The following is an 18,843-nucleotide window of genomic DNA, read 5'->3' on the forward strand; positions in this document are numbered from 1 at the left end:
TCTTTTTTGGAATTGGGGTTGTACACTCTGGAAAACAAGTGGTGGGGTAAAAATAAGAAATGGGATTGAGCCTAAGTGTACAACTAAAGAAGCAGACTTAAGGCTGCAGATGTCTTGGCTGATCAGATATATGTGGGCTAAGGGAATTTGCATATTAGATTGAATTTTAACCTTCATTTAAGAACAATAGCATGTGTGAAGCCTTACCATCCTGTTTTTGTGTGTATGTGACTTTAAACCCAGACACTTGGCTCTTGGGTCTGGTCCAGGACACGGTGAGGGAGCTTTCAGTCACCTCACTGAAGGCGAGGTTAGAGGGAGGCTCAGGGCCTGTGGGTTGGTCAGAAACACACAAATGAGTCCATCGAAAGACCGTCAGGATAACAAAGACAGAAATACAGAAGAACAAACAAAAAAGAAAGGGTCAGGGTAAGGGGGGGAGTCAGTGAAAGAAAAGAAAACTAAAGTGTGGAACTGAGAGAAAGCTTAGAAAGGGGAGTGTTGGTTCCAAGACAGTTGTGCATGAAATAAAAAGAAAAAAATAAATCAAAGAAATCAAAAAAAGAAAGGCAGGAAGTCGAGATAAAAAAAAGAGAACGGCCTGACAAATGAGAAAAAGAAAAAATGAGCAAAGACATTTTCATTTTCAGAGTTATTTCACATGTATTCTCCCTGAAAATGTTCACTTTTGATTGCCATACAAGCTGTTGGTTATTATTAGTGTGCATATATAACATACTTGTGTATATATGTGCAAACCAAACATATATACAGTATATACAACACAGCATATACAGTTCTGAGACCCACATAAACGTTGGTGTTAATAGTGGACACGGATCCTGGACAGCAGTGAGAGAGGAAACAAGCTGTGATGAATATGCTGGTCTTTTGATCCTGGGAGGAAGGAAGAAAAACATGAAAGCAGAAGTGAAGGTTCTGAGGAGGAAGGTGTGTGAATAGGAGTTAAGTTGTCCAGCAAAAGTTCATTTGGAAAAGACGAGAGGCTGGGGGGCTTTGGCATCGAGCAGGTCACTTCTGCTGATTGTGGTGTTCTAATTTTTGAAAGATACAAAAGTGATTGTGGAAGTCTAGGCCTGGAGGTACGAATGTCCTCTAAAGTAGTGTAACATTTCTTACACTGAGGTCAGTTGCCAGATATGGGTTAAGCCTAGTCTTGGACTACATTGCAGTATCAGCACCACTGGAAATTCTGGGATAGGGTTTGAGTTGGGTCAAGGAAACTGGCCCTGTGTGTTCCAAATACCCTTGTAGACATGGAGCATGCATGTACTGAGGGCAGCATCTGACTTAAATGCTTAAAATTAAGGGTGCATTCAAATAACACAGACTTGGTGAAGATCCAATCACATTATGTCAGTAAAGTATTTAGGGAACATATGACTTAATTATCAGCAGATTTGGGATGTCTGTATTACTCAGACACCCCCAGTGTCTGTGGTTAGTGTCTAAATAAACAATAAAGGCTGGTCCATATTACACATGGTCCCACCTACACAGCATAACCAACCTTTGTTGTGTTGCCCAGACTGTTCTTTGAGGTTATATTATCTGGACTTTACTCTAGCATTTTGGAGGCAAATGTCTTGGGTCCAGCCTTGGTCTTACCCGCAATTTGGGTGAATGGTGAGAGTAGACAGTGAGGATGGCTGACTGTAAGTTTACCCTGGGTGAAAGAAGATCAAACCAGCAATAAATGATGATGAGCATGACAGTTATTGGTTTTAATTTGTCTTGTTTTGTTTTCTGTTTTTCGTAGAGTATCTCATGAATATCATCACGGCTGGGTCTATTTTTGAGGTCTTAAGATGTCAACAGGTAAAATCCTTGGCCTGATAGGAAGGTTAATAAACATTTTTTTAATTTAACAACACTTTTAAACATTCTTGAATTACTTATCATATTAATACTTGTGAATAGTAAGTTTTTACATTTATTGCTATTTTGCATACATGATACAGGTTGTTATTATTATTTGTTATTCACAAATAACTGCGTTGATTGAAATGGTTATAGACACCAAATTGTAAGATGATATATTTTTATTTAAAATATTTTGGGAACAACAAGAAATTATGGTAAGAAAAACAGCAAATAAATAATACATAAAGCCATAAAATTATTATGAATAGCCATTTGATTAGCAACATTTGGTCACTGCTTTTCAAACATGAGGCATTCTGGACATTCATTCTGTAGCATCATTTTTGAGGCTACACAGCTTTGGCAGTCATTTTGCCATTGTCTACAGCTCTGTTCGTCAGCTTCCCTCAAATGGTTAAAAACCTATAGAACATTAGCAGCAAATTGATCTTATATTATTCACAAGACCTTATTTAGAAATTTCTGAACAGTATTGTATATCAGCTCTTATTATTTTACATATGGACACCTTTACACTGGTAATCAAACACGGTTTTGGAGGCTGATATTCATGACACATCTACGCATGATACAATCATGACTTGATTGAACTGACACACAGGTGTACAATGTCAAAAAACAGGCTGTCATGACATTTATTTTCAAAGGTTCACAGTGTTATTCTGTCACCTTGAAAAAATAAATGTACAACATTTAAATCACATATTCTATGTTAAGATTGGAATCACTGCCCACTTTTGTACAGTAACAACACACTTTACCTTCAACCTGTGAAGGGGTGAATTCAATGATATAGTCTGTTTTTGCCGGTTTCATGAAACTGCAGCACAATTCAAAAGAAAAATCTGATGATAGGCTTGAGCTTTGATCTTATCTGTGATTGGTAAATAGGTTCACTGAAATTAGTACACTTAAAATGTTCTAGAACACCTGTTTTTTCAAGCTTGTGCCACCAATAACATGACAAAAACACAGGGTTAGCATAAAAGACACATTATACATGGACATACTTTATTAAAATCACACTGTGTGACTTATAATCAAAGCTTTGGATATTAAACATAGCTTTGATGGAACGTCTTTGTTGGTTAAGAACAGTGAGCAACACACAAAGCAACACGCATTGTTGAAAAGCTGAGCACTAATACGATTTAAGGCACAAAAAACCAACATATAATATATTTATAAATTATCTAAGGAAAGTTACACAATTCTACCTCAAAAGAAGTCTAACTATGAAAGATTGGCTTAGGTATTTAATTTCCCGTTCAGAATACCTGTACTGATGATGAAGTTGTGAATATTGGAACGTAATCCAGGACCCTTTCCATAAAGGGACACCGAGTAGCCAGTCTGTGGGGTAAGGTCTGTGACTGGGTATGAGCGAGCAGAACCAGGGAGCACCTTGGTGAATTTCATTACAACTCCACCATCACTGCTGTTCCTTCTCACGGTGTAGGAATCAGGTCCACCAGCAAGCACGTTTGTTCTTTCTTTGTTCATGCTGCCCTTTTTTTCATCTTTCCTCTCATCTCCCTCTTCCTGGCTCCTATCATCACCCACTTCTTTCTCTTCATCACTCTCGTCCTGTTTGTGGTCCTGTTCCTCCTTATTTTCCTGCTCAGCCTGCCCTGCTGTTCCTCTTCCATGCTCGCTCACACTTATTATGAAGTTTTGAAACAGTCCCTTTGGTGCTCCCCAGATTATGATAAATCCTTTTGATGTTAAATTCTGAAGTCCAACATGATCAATGCCATCATCTGAACCCTCAGAAAATAAGAAGGTTCCTTTAAATTTGCCTGGTGTCTTGTCTGTTGGAAGAGCAACCTCAGATTCTTTGTTCTTTATATCTTTGGATTCTTCCCTGGTATCTTTGTCTTGTGAAAGACCAAGTTTAGGGTCTTTTCTAGCATTACTGTCCACTAAAAGACCAGCTTTGAAACCTTTTTCAACATTCAATCCTTTACTGCCTTTTGATTCACCGTGAATAATTATAGCCTTTGGCTTCAGTTGAGTATGTTTTGGTTGAAGTCTGATGTTTTTCCCTCTAACTGTGGATGTTGGTCTAAGGTTGAGATTTGAACCATTTTTGCTGCTGGTGATGGTTTCAGGTTTCACTTGGTCATGAGGAACCATTTGTGTAGCTCTGATGTTTTGTTTTGTAACTGTAGGCAGGACATGATCAATTCTATCCTCTGAATATCTGGCAACACCTTGAAATGTATCCTTAGTTCTGACTGCAGGCATTTCTGTCATGTGTTGAGTAACTTTGGAATATTTATTTTCTTTGTCTACTGGGACACCAATTTTAGATTCTTTGCTTGTATGTTTGTCTGTTGAGGGACCAATTTCAGAGTCTTTTCTTGTATCTTTGTCCATTAAAAGATCAGCTTTGGAGCCTTTCTCAGTTTTGGAGTCTTTATTCTCTTTTGGGACACCATGAATAATTGAAGTCTTTGGCTTGATTACTGTTTGTTTTGGTGGGCGTCTAAAGACAGGTCCTCTTTTATTTTCAACTCCAACAGTTTGTCTAAAGTTAACATTTGAGCCGTATTGCCGGCTGCTAATGGTTGCAGGTTTTACTTGGTCATTAGAAGTTTTTTGCTTATCTGTGATGTTTGTGATTTTAGGCAGGATGTCTTCAGTTTTATCTTGTAAATCTCTAGCAACATTTTGAAGTGGATCATTAGTTGCAGGCTTGTCTGTTGTAAGAGTGACTTTGTCTGCTGAGAGATCAGTTTTAGCTTCTTTGCTTGCATCTTTGTCTACTGGGAGATCAGTTTGAGGTTCTTGGCTTGCATCTTTGTCTACTGGGAGATCAGTTTGACGTTCTTGGCTTGCACCTTTGTCTGCTGGAAGATTAGTTTGAGGTTCTAGGCTTGCATCTTGTGATGAGAAACGAACATTGTCTCTTGTTTCATGCTTACTGTCATGTGGGCCATTATGAATAATGCTGGTATTTGACTTTATTTTTCTGTGAAGGTTTGGTGGAAATCTGCTGACTTGACCATTTTTATATGTGAATGGTAGTGTACGTTTCGGACTCAAGCCATTATGACTGATGCTCTTGATTTTACGTTCTGCTTGGTTAGTAGGCATAGGTTGCCTACTAACAGTGATGTCTCTGTTTGGGACTCTCGGCAGAGTTGATCCTGGTAGTAGACTCCTGAAAGTGTGCCGAAGAGGCTTCAGAATCGGCCTAGTCCGGTTTTGGAATGGACCAATGTTTGTTTTGCGGGAGGGTGTACCTCTTAGTGGTGTTCGTGGAAATGGTGGTATAGTTCCATTTTTTGCCTTTTTCTGCTCAGAGTTAAATATGCCTCCTTCACTTCTTGTGCCTTTGCTGCTCTGTGTCACTGGTAATTTGGTTAATGAAGAAGCAGAGATGTGTCCTTGGAGAGATTCAGCTAGCAAACCTTGTCCATCAGGCTCAGTTTCTCTGGAGGCTATTGCTGCTCTTTCTGAGGTTTCTTGTTCCAGTGGTAATTGTTGAGACGATGGAGCATAGTGACTGTTTCTAACTGAATGTCTTTCTTTAAATATCTTAGAAGGAGTTTCAGAAGAAATTGGTCCACTTTTTGTTCCTGAGGTCAAGCCAGATGTTTTTGGTCTAGTTGGAAATCTTCTGGATGATGGAGGCATCTTGATGGAGCTTCTAATAGGGTGTTTGTCTATTAATAACTGAGTTTTATTTGAGCGTCTGGTTTGTGTTTTAGATGGCAACAGAACAGGCTGGGGAGTAGCAATAGTCTGAGGAAGTGAGGGTTGTGCTGTGGAATATGTAGAGCTGAGTGGAGGTATTATCCCAACCTCTGCTTCTTCTGTGCTTAACCTCATAAGGTTCTCTGAAAATGTTACTGGTCTATAGCTTTTTGACTGTAAAGTTACACTTGTTGCACCAGTTTCCTCCAAAACTTCACCTGGGACGTCTGTCTTTTCTGGTCTTTGTACATCCGTAATTGGCTTTCGTTCACTTTCGCCTTGAAGCTTAGCTCCATTTTCAGCTGATGGTATAACATCATTGGCAAAGCCCTCAGACCTGCTTGTGATTATTTTATGTAAGATGTCATTTCCATTGATGTGACCAACTATGACTGTCATATTTTTTATCCCTTTTCCATTTGATGTTCCATTAAAGTGTATCTTCTTGTGCCCTACCAAGACTTTTCTTACACATTTTGTCCCGTTGATATGGGCCGTGAGGTTCCTTTCAGTTGTAATTGTTGGTTCCAGCAGCTGTTCACTTGAGTCAGTGACATTCTGAAAAGGCTCTGGAACCCTCGCTGAATCTACAACTTTTTTGGCACTGCTGATGATTGGCTGGTACTGTAAGAGAGAATACTGACTGGTGTCATTCCCAGCCATTGGTATTTTGCTGTATTTGGAAGTGGGGCGCTTTAGTCCAGGCTCTACACTTGGTTTCTTTGCTCTTATCCCCTGAAATGGATTCCGTCCTGTTGGCTTTTTCAAAGGATAGGGACCTATTCTTCCCCCTCCTTTGACTATATTTGTGCGATTGAATGGGATCATCCCACCATTTGGTCGTCGCATTGCATCTGGTCTGCTGCCAGGTCTAAAGAAGCGATTTTCCTTGACTTTAGATGTTGGCCTACTTTGTCCTGGGTGAGTGGACATATTTACTCTGGGAGTACTGATATCCTCAAAGGTTCCTGGATCCTGAGCTCCAGGAGGCTTCTTCTGTTCCTTTTCACCCAGTCCTTGGTTTCTCAAGAAAAGAGCTGTCCTTCCTGGTCTTGTTTCATCAGTCTTGTTATCACTGCTATCACTATTTTCCAATGCTGTCTGCGTGGCCACAGTTTCCATGGTCATCGTGGGAAATCCTACAGGCATGAATGAAGTTGAAATCAAACTGCCTTTTTCTTTGGCTTGGTTAGCTAGAAGAACTTCTGGTTGAGCTACAAGGTTAATGCATTATGGGTTAATGTTCAGAGCTTAAACCTGTTATAAAAGACATTTATTACTTGATTAGTTAACAAACTTTAGTCACAGTAACTGTGATAATGGCCTGTCTCTGCCACCATTCCTTCCTGTAGAGAAGAGAAAAGAGAGTTGAGATCTTAAAAACGTGATAAATAAAAAAGGAATGAAAATCCGATGCTGCTTGTTAAGGATGGGCCATCTACTGAAATGGAAATTTAATGAGTCATCAATGCCACACCAGAGAACGAGGACACTAGCCCCGCTTCTGATGAGTTTGTTTCGTTTGTTCAGAACCCTTCACCTCACCTCATTTGAAGCTCATTTCCAGCGACTCTACTTTTTCAGTAATGAGGGTTCTGATTTGAGGCATTATGACGGCCTGGCCTTTCCAGGGCTTTTCAATCAGCAGAATTACTCAGTCAGATGGATTTCTTAATCCAGAAATTATGACTGTCTAATACAGGGGTGTCTCGTTTTATCTGCAAAGATCTGCAAAGAGGCCAATGTGACTGCAGGCTTTCATTCCAAACTAGATTAAGCGCGTTTGATTCTACTGGTTAAATATGTTATCAGTCTTAGAACAATTGATCATGTATGAAATTCTGCAGCCACACTGTTCCTCTGCAAATAAGACTTGACAATCCTGGTCTAACAGGGAAGCCCCTTACATTTTCCCTCGCTTAGACAGTCATGATTTTTGGATGAAGTTACACAGTTAAATGAGAATTATTCTGATGAAGTGTTGATCTCACCAGTCACTTTCTTAGTTCACCGCCTACAATACAATGAACTTTAACTTGTTAACCCGCAAAAGCTTTTTCATCAAGTGTTCTTACAATAATTATTTTGAAGAATTTCATATGAATCACTTTTACATGAATCATTTAATGGCTTCAGAAATATCATCACTATTCATGATAATTAGCTTGACTTTCTATCAATGATAGTCTCACATCTTAAAATCTCCAGAAGGGCTTATGCAGAGGCAATGACTGCCAATGTTTATGAAAGTAGATCCATTTGTAATCTGTTGAATTAAAAGAGGGGTTTAGATTTGTCTTGGAATCCAGTTGTGAGACTCCTTAGTGTCCAGGAAACTTGGGGGAGGGGGGGGGTGCGGTCAGTCAATCCCTCAGGAACCTGTAATGTCTCCGATGAAAAATTTGTAATGTTTTACTATCAGTACTCACCAGGAGTTGCCTGCACAGTTGCTGGCAGGCTCCGTGCACCATCCTTTTCTGCAACCAGGGAGATGTCATACAAACGACCAGGTTCCAGACCATCAATTTGGGCAGAGTCTCTCTCAGGTGGTAGCTTCATCTCTTGACTTCCCCTGCCTGATCCATCCGTCTGATTGGGTGATATGAAGAGGATGTATCGGTCTATCTCCCCCAGTGCTTGCTCCCATTGGACAATAACAGATGTTGTGCTTCTTTTCACAACTTCAAGGTCTGTGGGGCCGGAGATCACTGAAAAAGAAACATGGTACTTTCAGATGTAGTTGCTGTTGAGAATTTGAAGGTCAGGAACAGATTCTTTGATGGGAGAAATATTAAGGTACATTGCTATTGTACAAGTTAGTTTTTTTGGGGCCAATTGTCCAGTTAACCAGGAAAGCTTTCTGTGATTAAATAGTTTCATTTTTGTTTCTGTCAAAAAATGACTATCTTTGTCTCTGTCAACTATGACAGATGAAAACTTGATGAAAAGGTTAAAGATAAAAACAATTTGATTAATTGACTTGAACGAAAATATGACGAAACTAAAACCTACGGGGATGTTAAGTGGAGTTACGGCAAAGTATTCATTTTATGAAAAGTCTCACCATATGTATGTAGTTGTTGCTTTGAATAAAATGAGATGTTTTTTAGTCTGACTGCTAAAGTTGGGCCTGTGCTACATGATTCTACCTCGTTTTTAACCCCGATTTGCTCCTTCTGACAAGTTTTCACAGTCTGAAGGTTGTGAACGGTTGTGGAGCTTTCCACGTTGGGAGCTCGATCTGAAGCGATCGATGGCACAGATTATCTGGTAGTGTAACACAGGAAACGGATGAGTCAATCTTTAGCCCTCTGTGATTGGAGGCCTCCCAAAACATGCTTCATTTTAATGACTCAAAACATTAACAGGTTTTAATTCAGACAAAAGCCAGTGAGAGAGCCAGGAGAAAGGATAAAGAGGTGAAGAGACGTGTATGCACAGCGCAGGTTCAGCAAACCCGAGTCAGTGGAGCTGCAGTCAGTGTGGTACTGGCATTTCTTAACCACATATTCATTCATTCAGTTTTTCATAAAGCTTTTTGTGGATGCATAAAAACACAGATCCAGTTGGACTCTGTTTGTGTCACATATTGAATACTAACATGATGGATGAAAGTGCCTGCAGAGGCAGTATCTTCTACGGAAGATGACGTCCTTCGGAGTTGAGAATGACATGTTGGTATAATTTCGTTTTCCTTTACTTGTTGGTTTCATTTCCTTTAGTCTTAGTGACAAGAATCGTCTTTAGGGCTTAGTAATAATCTCCTCTAAATTTCGTGCTACACAGATCCATTCTTTTACGCTGAACTTTGATCAACAGAATGCTGAAAAAAGACGTTCTGAACGATCCCTGTCATGTTCTGCGTTCTTCTTTTGAAAGGCTTACTTCAGTCCTTTCTGCTCATCGGTGCAGAACTGTGGAAAGTTCAACTTTTGTGCAGAACTTTTGGACCTTCTAAACAGGTCATATTTCCATGAACTGATGGATTATTAAAGACTGCTAAAGGACTGAATGATAAATGACTGTGTCTGGACATGGTCTGCTGTGATAATGGGAGAGATTTGTGGTTTGGAGTTCTTTTGTTCCTGCAAGTCATTCTCTGTGTGATACCTCCTTTACTGTCTTGTGTGTGCATCCTCACAAATGCAAGAAATTCTGTAGAAGACTTGATAAGTGTTGGATGCTGTCCATTTTTAAGGTTTTTCAAAGTTGTGAGGGGAAAAAAATGTGGAGGAAAATTTCCACTTATTGTTGTCAACATGCTATAGAGATTAAAAAAAAAATTTGAACTCACAGGTTTGGAACTCTGCCATGCTCTCCGCTCCTGTCTTGCCATCCTTCTCTCCGACAATGGTCACTGTGTATTGCTGTCCCGCAGCCAGGCCGACCTGGGTGTAGGTGGTCAGTGTGCCACTCACTTTAGATGTGATCTTCTGGTCACTCTCTTTCTGCAAGGCATTGAGAAAGTTGTGTTAAAGAAACAGTTTGGCAAAAAAAAGTCAAATTTTCATGATTTTCCACTTACTCTAAATGTAGAAGATCAGCCAAGACATGTTTGGTGTCCTTTTGCTTTTTTTTGTTTAGAACTTTGTTTGTTTGCACTGTTAGCCTGGCAGCTAAAGTTACTAGGCACCAAAACTCTTCCCACAAATACATGCCCATATCGCCATGTATTTGCTTCAAATCACGTTGATAAGTTACACAAACTTGTTTTGAAAAAATGGCATGGATAGACCTTAATTAGACATTATGCTAAAATTGGAACTACATTATCTTCCACATAATGTCCTGCTTTCTGATACCTTCAACTTCTGGGAGGATGTAGTGTAGGAGTGAGTTGTAAAACATTACTACGCAGGTACGCAGGCATTATTACAGTAACAATTAAGGCTTGCTTACTGTAGGACAGTTAGAAGTTGCATATTGAATAACAGACCTTCATGTGTTGTGATGCATTTTGCAGAAACAGCAAAAAATCTAGGAGTAGTCTAGTACATTACTGCCTACTGATGCAGACACATGCATGTGCAACTGTGGCTTTTGAAAAGGAAAAACAATCTAGCAAGAGAGAGGATCAGTAAATGTGGTGATCTTTTTTCACAGGACATTCTAAAATCTGCAGCTGTACCAAGCACAGGTTTACGGATCTCATCTCCAAATAGTGAATCAGAGGTAAGCCCTGTTTACTTTCTCTCCGTCTTTATTCACCTACTTCTCTCGTCATATAAAAAGTAAGAGAAGGGGGCTGAAGTTCCTATTTAGCAGCTGCTTATTAGAATTTTTTGCTCCACCTTAAATGATGCAGCAGTTATATTGTGGTGCGTGAGGTCCAGGGTGTGGCTCTTGGGTCCAGCACCCAAGTGCATTTCTTCATGTGTACATTTGGGTTCAAACATATGGCTGAGGCTAATTTGTGCAGAAAGGGTGGTCCTCAAATCTGTAATTGGACATTGTTTTGATTTTTGGAGTGCTCTCGTTTAGCTTCTCTAGAAGAATCCAGTTCAGAACATACGAAGCAAAAATCTTTTTGGCTGACCAGCTGCAAAACCCTGTACATTATTTTTTCTCCAAACTACTTCTTCAGGACAAAGAATGTTTAATATTGTAGTGACCACTACTGGCTGTTTCTGCCTTCAAGAGCCTGATAGTTAGTGCACACCTTAGTAAAAGGATTTAATGATGGTTAAGTGTCTTTGTTAGTGTAAAGATGTGTTGCTGTGATTTGTGGTGTTTTGTGTTGGGGATTGGTCACCATGAGGGTGAAGCCTGTGGCTGGTGGTGACCTCCCAATAAGTTCAGTGCTTTATATGTTCTTCTCTACGTGGTGTTTAAATCATGGCCTCCCCTGTGTCTTACTCTGCACTGATGCCACAATATCACGAGGTCCTCCTATACCATTGTATTTTGTTAATTTACAAGATAAACAACAAATGGATAAAGTTTTGATTTATTGTACATCATCACGATTCATTCGCAGTTATACGTCATTGTCATGAACTGTGGAAAACTCCTGCTTCTTGGTTATAGAATTCACACGAGGCAGTAACGCTGGCTGACCAGCAGGCGAAGTCTTGAGTCAGACCTGTCACACGCATCTTCTTTCTGAGATGTTTATTGAACATCTAACAGGCCAAACACAAAATGAGTCACTGCAAACACAATTTATGGACCTCAGAGGATCACAACACCACACTCAGCAACTATGCTGTTAAACTCAGCACGTGGAGATTGTGTGTGACCACACTTTGGGGAGAGTTGGTCTCATTTTCAGACACGTTTATTGATGTTTTGCATCTAATTAACTGTGCAAGATGAGATACAGAGCCTAGTAGACATGCGACAGGGCCCGTAGATGAGTAATGGGTTCATGTTTTCAGACGCTGGATAGGAGCGGCAAAGATCATGTAACCTTGAGGGTCGGATTGAGTTTTGCTTGCGTGATTAATTTAGCTTACCTTTATTACACCTGTCAGCATAACACTACAAAACCGCAAGTTAATCTGAATTTCCCATGACCAAGTCAGCGCATTCCGCTACACAAAGCCCGCCAAAAGTTATAGCTTAGGATAGCACTGCAGTGAGAGGAATATCAAGTTGTCATTATTCGTTTTATACACTGGAAATCCCACTTTCCAGGATTTTAAAAGCCATAAAAAATACACAGCAGGAAATTGGGGTTGTTCTCCAGCTCTGGTTCTGTTTTTGAAATAGGCTCATTCGTAAACGTGACTAGACCCAGGTGAGAACCTAGAGGCACCTCACTGTTTTCCAATTAAACCTTTCTTTCCCTCTTCTCTTTTATTTTGCTCTCCTTCCCTCTCTCCATCATTCTATCTATCTCCCCCTCGTTTCATCTGCATGTCCCAGCTGCTGGTCTATGAGGTCATTCCTCTGGCCAGCATGATGTTTTTGACGATGTTTACGCCTCCCCTAGCAACAAGCATCCCACATCTGTATCTCTTCCGTTCTCCACAAATATCCCTGCATTTCTGTCTTTCTTTGTCTTCTCTCATTCTCCTTTTTTTTCCCTTGCTCACTCTTTCTTGTCACACCTCATTTTAGCGGTCACATTCTCCTTCTTCTCCAAGGCTTTTGTTTGCTATGCACTCTGTCCTTTGTGTCCTACCCTCTTCGTCCCTTTCTTTTTTTTCTGTCTCCATCTTTCACGCACCCCACCCCTGTCACGTTTCGGATGTGGGGAGAAATGTGCCTCTTTTTTTTTTTGTGACTCCTTCGTGACTCCTTTTAGGAAGGGAGAATGTATCTGTTGTTTTATGTTTGTGGACTTCTGGATGGTGTCCTGGACAATAAGTTCATTCCCAAATGTCCCTACAGTGCAGTAAATTTGTCTCTCTCTCTCTCTCTCTCTCTCTCTCTCTCTCTCCCTCTCTCTCTTTCTCACCCACTGTCTACTGTGTGACCCTTTCTTCCTCCCAAATGTACACCTCAGCAGCAACACAGTCTTGTTTGGTCCTGCCACAACCCATTACTGTATAGAGAACTGACTTCTGAGTACTTGGAAATGTGTGTGAATGAACTCAGCAAAATGGCGAAAGGTTAAATGTCAGTAAGGGGAAAATGCTTTCCATCATGTTGCCATAGTTCTGGAAAAACTGTCCAAAAGGACCGTCCATCACTAAGGGGCAGTGGAATATCACTGCTTCTGTCCTGACTGGTCCACAACAAATCAAAGCCAAGCATCTAAGGCTGAGCCAAGACCAGCTTTGCCCATATTATATACAGTATTTTATAAAAAAAAACATTGTTTTAATTCATTTCCAGTCAAATGAGAAGTGCAAGTCATACATTTTTTTGGATTAAATATAACAATCTACATGCATAAGGAAGGAAAATCTCAAAGGAAAGGGGGAAACAACAAAAGTCTCTAAAACTGGAGTTAAAACAAAATTATAAAAGAGATTGAGGAATCAGGTGGCTCCTAACAACCACCTGGAACACCTGGTCGCTACCAAAACTGCCCCCATCAGATAAACAGCACTGAAAGCTTTGATCTCTGAGAGAGAGGAGAACATCAACCTGCTTTAGGTCTGAAAACAGCCACAGGTGTTTCTGTCCATCCTTCCACTGTGAGAAGACCACTCAGCGCTGTGGCTCTGAAAAACTGATCAAGAAGAACCTCACTGAGAAAAGGAGATGGACACAAGAAACAAAGAAGCTGAACGATGGACTGACCACCCCAGAGTCCAGACCTCAACACCACTGAATGAAACGAAAATGCACATCGGATGCAGAAAATTGACGAATTTAGAGATGTGAAAACATCCCTGATGAGTTCTTAGAACAACTGAATGCAAGTCTTCGAAAAAGAACGTAATAAAGGCAAAAGGTGGACGCACACGATACTGAATGCTGAAAAATGAATAACTTTGGTGATGATTTGACTAAATAAACGAAGGGAAGTCTGACTTTTGCACATCTTTATGAACATCTATTAATGATACACAAGCAAACATTTGGAGAACGTTTGGAGCATAAAGTAAAAGAAATGATGAGAAAAGGCTCCTGAGCGCTAAATTAGTAGTTTGCAAACAAAGCAAGCTTATCTGTCTGTTGCAGAGAATAGGAAACGTTGTTCTTGTTTGGTGTTCCATTCACTCAGACTTTGGGAAGCACAGTGAAACCTCGAATTCAGTTTATTTTCAGCTTGGAGTCTCTTCAGATAACATTCGTGTTCTTTAGAGGAAAGAAAAAACCTTTTGATTACATTCATAGTAGATTACACCAGGCAAGCTAAGATAAGGCTCTCGTCTTCTAGGTCATGACTCCTTGTAGGTTCTCCCGGTGTGTTGTATCAGTTTGGCTCCCACTGTTTAAACATCTTGTAAGTCATTCTGGATGAAAGCATCTGTTAAACGAATTCATGTAAATGTGCAAATGTGGGCTGGCTGGTGAGGTCTTGCGTTCGCAGCCCCCTACAGAGGGTAATGTTACCCCTCATGCCATACAGGCTACAGCCAGTCAGTGCAGCTTCTCCAATCGCCACAGAGACAGCTTTGGGTTCCATAAGGTTTGGCTGTATTCTAGGAGGAAGCTGGGGAAGCTGTGTGGATTTGTTTTGAACACCGGAAACATTGCAGCACGCAGATATAAGAGTTTCAGCATGTGGGGTCAATACGGCAATCGCCGCAGCAGTGCAGCCAGTTTGTCCTGCCTCCGATCGGCTCCAGCAAGATTTATCACCCCACCACTTACATCATCCCCCTGGGCTGCAGATTGAGAACACATGTTTGCTAACAGACGATTACTGTACAGGAATAAGGGAACGCCGATTAGCAGAAATAGCCACGGCTTAGGAAAAGACACCTGGCTGGATAAGACACTAATGTACCGCATGTGTAATACATCAGACCATATGTTTGGTGTAACGTTATCCCGATCAGATTTAAGGAGATATAAGAGTCTGTCAGGCTACCTGAGACTAAAACAACAGGTTGATGGATTGTGTTGTGTATTACAAGCTTGAAGTCTTAACGATATAAGAACCGTTTTTGGTGCAATATTAAACCATTTTCAAAAAGGTTCCATATATAGAACCATACACAACACATTCTCCATCAGTCTGATGAACCATTTTACTATGCAAATAACCGTTTAGTCAGGAAACGGTTCTATTCTGCACTTATGGTTCTAAACAGAGCCATTGCCTTTACTAAAGAACCATCTTTTTTAAAGTGTGCAGTGTGAAAGAGGGAATATCACTAGGTCTTGAACTGTTGAGCCATTTTGCTTATGCATTTCAACATTTGTGTGTGACTATTGGTAGATAAGTAGTCCATGGAGAGGAACAGAACTTGGCTAACTTGGATGGGAGGCCAGCATTAAGTCCAACCAATGGTTTTAAAAGGGGGAGCTTATTAGTCCTCCAAGCCACATGATGTCACTGTTCCTAAATGCAGCACAGCAGTAATAAAACCCCTCCCTGAATGAGGCTACTCGGGGCAACTTCTCAGTCAACAAGGGCATTGATCCACTCTAATACGTAATTTAACACACATCTAGTTGGGAATACAGAATATTATTCTATATAAATTACTTTCATATGGAAATGACTTTAATACATACCCATCTAACAACAATACATTCCCTAATAAGTAGGAAAATAAATGGAGCTAAACCCTATACCAGTCTGTCATGGTGAAGAGAGAGCTGAGCCAGAAGACGAAGCTGTCAATTTACCGCTCAATCGACGTTCCGACTCTCACCTATGGTCACGAGCTTTGGGTAGTGACCGAAAGAGCGGGATCACGGATACAGCAGCCGAAATGAGCTTTCTCCGCAGGGTCGCCGTGCTCTCCCTTAGAGACAGGGTGAGAAGCTCGGCGATTCGGGAGATGGATGAATAAATGGCGCTCATGGAGTTTTCCTTTTAAATTACTGGATAGATACTTCAATCTAGATCTTGATTCTTCTGAAAACAAGCGTTTAGCCTCTTTCCCTAAAGAAGTGAGGTTATGGTCCTGTTTATAGGCAGACAGTTTGCTTTATATTACTTTTCCTCTAGTCCACTTCAAACAGAGCTCATATATTTACAGAGACGTCAGTCCTTTCATGCCAACCATCATTAAATGGGAACGGGTGAGAATTCTGCAGCAAATTTCCTTGGCCAACGCTCTGCATATCTGAAGATTTACAGGTATCATAACCCCTCATAACATGAGCCTATGACCCGCTAAGGAGTCGTTCGCGCTGAAACTCGTTTCATGCTGTTTGAAGGTCTGTGAAGGGTGAGGGAAATTAATGGAGGAGATCGAGAGGAACGTGGAAGCGTTGTAAACAGTAGGAGCCGGGAGACTTTGTCACTTTGCGTCACTTTGTGTACACTCTGCTCTCCTGCCAGTAAGCATTACGTGCTTGTTCAGTCTCCTTCTGCATCTCATTTCAGCTCTTCGGCCCTTTTACTGTCCCATAGATTTACATTTGAAACCAATTTGTGTGCTTGATTGAGCATGGAGTAATCCGTATAGGTATAAGCCAAACAGCTGTCCAGTGAGGTTGCAGTATTTGGGCCCTTTTCTCCTCTTTTTTCAAGGTTTGGAGACACTGAGCTTATGAATGACGTGCTGTTTTCATTCAGGGCTCATAAAATGTCTATCCGGGGCTTTCGTGTGGAGAATATGGTTTACTTTGTACCAGTCAGAAGTTTGGACACATCACTGGGAATGGATGTTTTTTGTGATCTTAAAGACAAGTTTTTTCTTCATTTTCCATCTTTCGTCTTTGCTGTTGCTTTTGTGAGATCACTGCTCGTTGGTTTATCTGTGGGTTTCCCATGCATGTTCTCCAGATTACAGTCTGTCAAATTTGTGAGAGCCATCAGCAGGATGTGCCGTTTAAAAACCGCAATCACGGATTCTGTCATGTCATCACACAGTGCACGAGCAGCTGGCCTTCACGGTAGAACTAGAGATGCTTTGAAGGGTCAAATTACAGTATTGCATAAAAAATTGGGTAACACTTATTTGGAGTTCATTTTAATAAACTAATAGACTCTCAACAGATTATCAGTAACACAACAACATATCAGTGAAGTAGCAGTAGTGACGCCTCTGAATACACTGAAGTAAATCTTTTAGATGCTCTGTTAATGCATTACTCTACCTAACCTTACCCAACACCTAACCCTCACCCTGGCCCTAAACCTAAGACATAATCCTAACCTTCAACTTTTACCTAATCTTAACCTTAACCTCAACCCAAGACCTAATCCTAACCCTCACCACAGCCTTAATCCTAACCTCACCTCATCCTCAACCCAAGACCTAATCCTAACCTTAACCCTGGCCCTAATCCTTACCCTCATGTTTTGACATGAGTCAGTTGAGTGTTGGTTTAACCTAAAAAGGACCACACGGATTAGTGTCACCAGAAAAGTTGGTGTTAATATCTGCAATATATTAATGTCAATGAGATAAATTTGACACCACTAAACATAAAATGCCTCTCCAGCATCTTGTTTTCAGAAGACAACAGGCTCAGTACACATGTACTTTCTTCAAGCCTGTTGGACCGTCTGCTCAAAAAGGCTCCTCATGAAGCTGCTTGAGAGAACTCCAAGAGCATAAATCTCCATCAAGGCAAAGGGGGCCGGGGGGTGGGGGCTACTGAAGAACCTAAAATAGAAATAGTTTTGATGCAACACGTTGTCACTGCATAACTCCATATGTGGTCATTCATAACTATGAATGCCCTGTAATTGTCACTTTTATATTCTAAGATGTAAAAAATAGTAAAACTAAAGAGCTCCCCCATAAACATGTAAGTTTTAGATGTATAATGTTTGGTTCTAGGAGAAGATGCAGTACTTGGACCTTGGACCCAAACTCAGAGCACTCCAACAGCGTCAAGAATTTAGTGACATGCCCCACAGCTTACTTATAAAGTCTGAATTTATGCGCATATTCATCACTGAATACTTCCCTGATCGGAGGCCTTGGAAGCTTTTTTTGCATTAGTTGTAGCACTCCGAGCTTCTAAAGAAAAGTTTAAGGTTGTATTGTGCTATATTCAAACCCGGAGGCAGCTCCTTGCTTGCGTTTGAATAAGGCTACTGTGATTACATGCTTTGCTGCCAGAGGAGAGACTGGCACCGGCCATCTGAAAGTGCTAAATCCTCCTAAAGGCCTCCTTTAGATCAAAATCAAAGGCAAGTGACTGCTTTTTTCCACAGCCATGTTCTTATTACGCTTCCCATCATGTTTTTATGCAGATGAGAGCATGTGCCGTAATGAAGACTAACCAGTGCACAAATAAAAAAACTTGCCCATGGGTCGCCTAACGCTGCCAAAGCACTTCAGTTCTTGGCTTTTTTTATTGTTCGGTTTCGACTGCCTACCTAAACAAAACAACAACAGCAACATGAAATCCTAAACAGTGATGCAAGTGATGAGTGAAGGGTCCTGTACAGAGAGGGCACAGTTCCTAGAGAAAAGCCACAAGCCTTTTTCTGTCTGAGGCTCTTCCGCTTGCACATCTGCACACGCGTCAGACAGGAATTATTCATTTCACTTCGATTCGCCTGTCTCCTGTCTCAGAGGCGTGGGTTGTAAAATTGGTGCCGTGACCTTGAATAGCCCCTGCTGGGATCCGCTGGGTCTGTGCTGAACTGCGTTTTACAGCTGGGAGAAGGAAGCAGGGAATAAAGAGATAATTACAGTACGGTTTACTGATTTTATTACTACTGGAGTGACCCTTTCGCCCCAAGGGCTTTTTAATGCT

At 40.8% G+C, this 18,843-nt stretch overlaps 1 protein-coding gene across 3 annotated transcripts in view; it reads right to left on the bottom strand.

Moving 5' to 3' along the window:
• Positions 1-18,843, bottom strand: part of LOC108410944 (tenascin) — a 50,063-nt gene that overhangs the window by 15,421 nt on the left and 15,799 nt on the right. The window contains exons 5-8 of one of the 3 annotated variants that reach the window (XM_017682278.2): positions 9,902-10,055; positions 8,037-8,315; positions 3,183-6,746; positions 208-330 (exon numbers count right to left, since the gene is read on the bottom strand). In XM_017682278.2, the coding sequence (XP_017537767.2) occupies positions 208-330; positions 3,183-6,746; positions 8,037-8,315; positions 9,902-10,055 (4,120 nt within the window). Of the gene's footprint in view, positions 1-207; positions 331-1,632; positions 1,688-3,182; positions 6,747-8,036; positions 8,316-9,901; positions 10,056-18,843 lie in introns of those variants that run through there. The other 2 variants (XM_017682279.2, XM_017682280.2) reach the window with 2 other exon arrangements.

Source organism: Pygocentrus nattereri, chromosome 11 (assembly GCF_015220715.1).
Source record: "Pygocentrus nattereri isolate fPygNat1 chromosome 11, fPygNat1.pri, whole genome shotgun sequence".
NCBI classification, from domain to species: domain Eukaryota; kingdom Metazoa; phylum Chordata; class Actinopteri; order Characiformes; family Serrasalmidae; genus Pygocentrus; species Pygocentrus nattereri.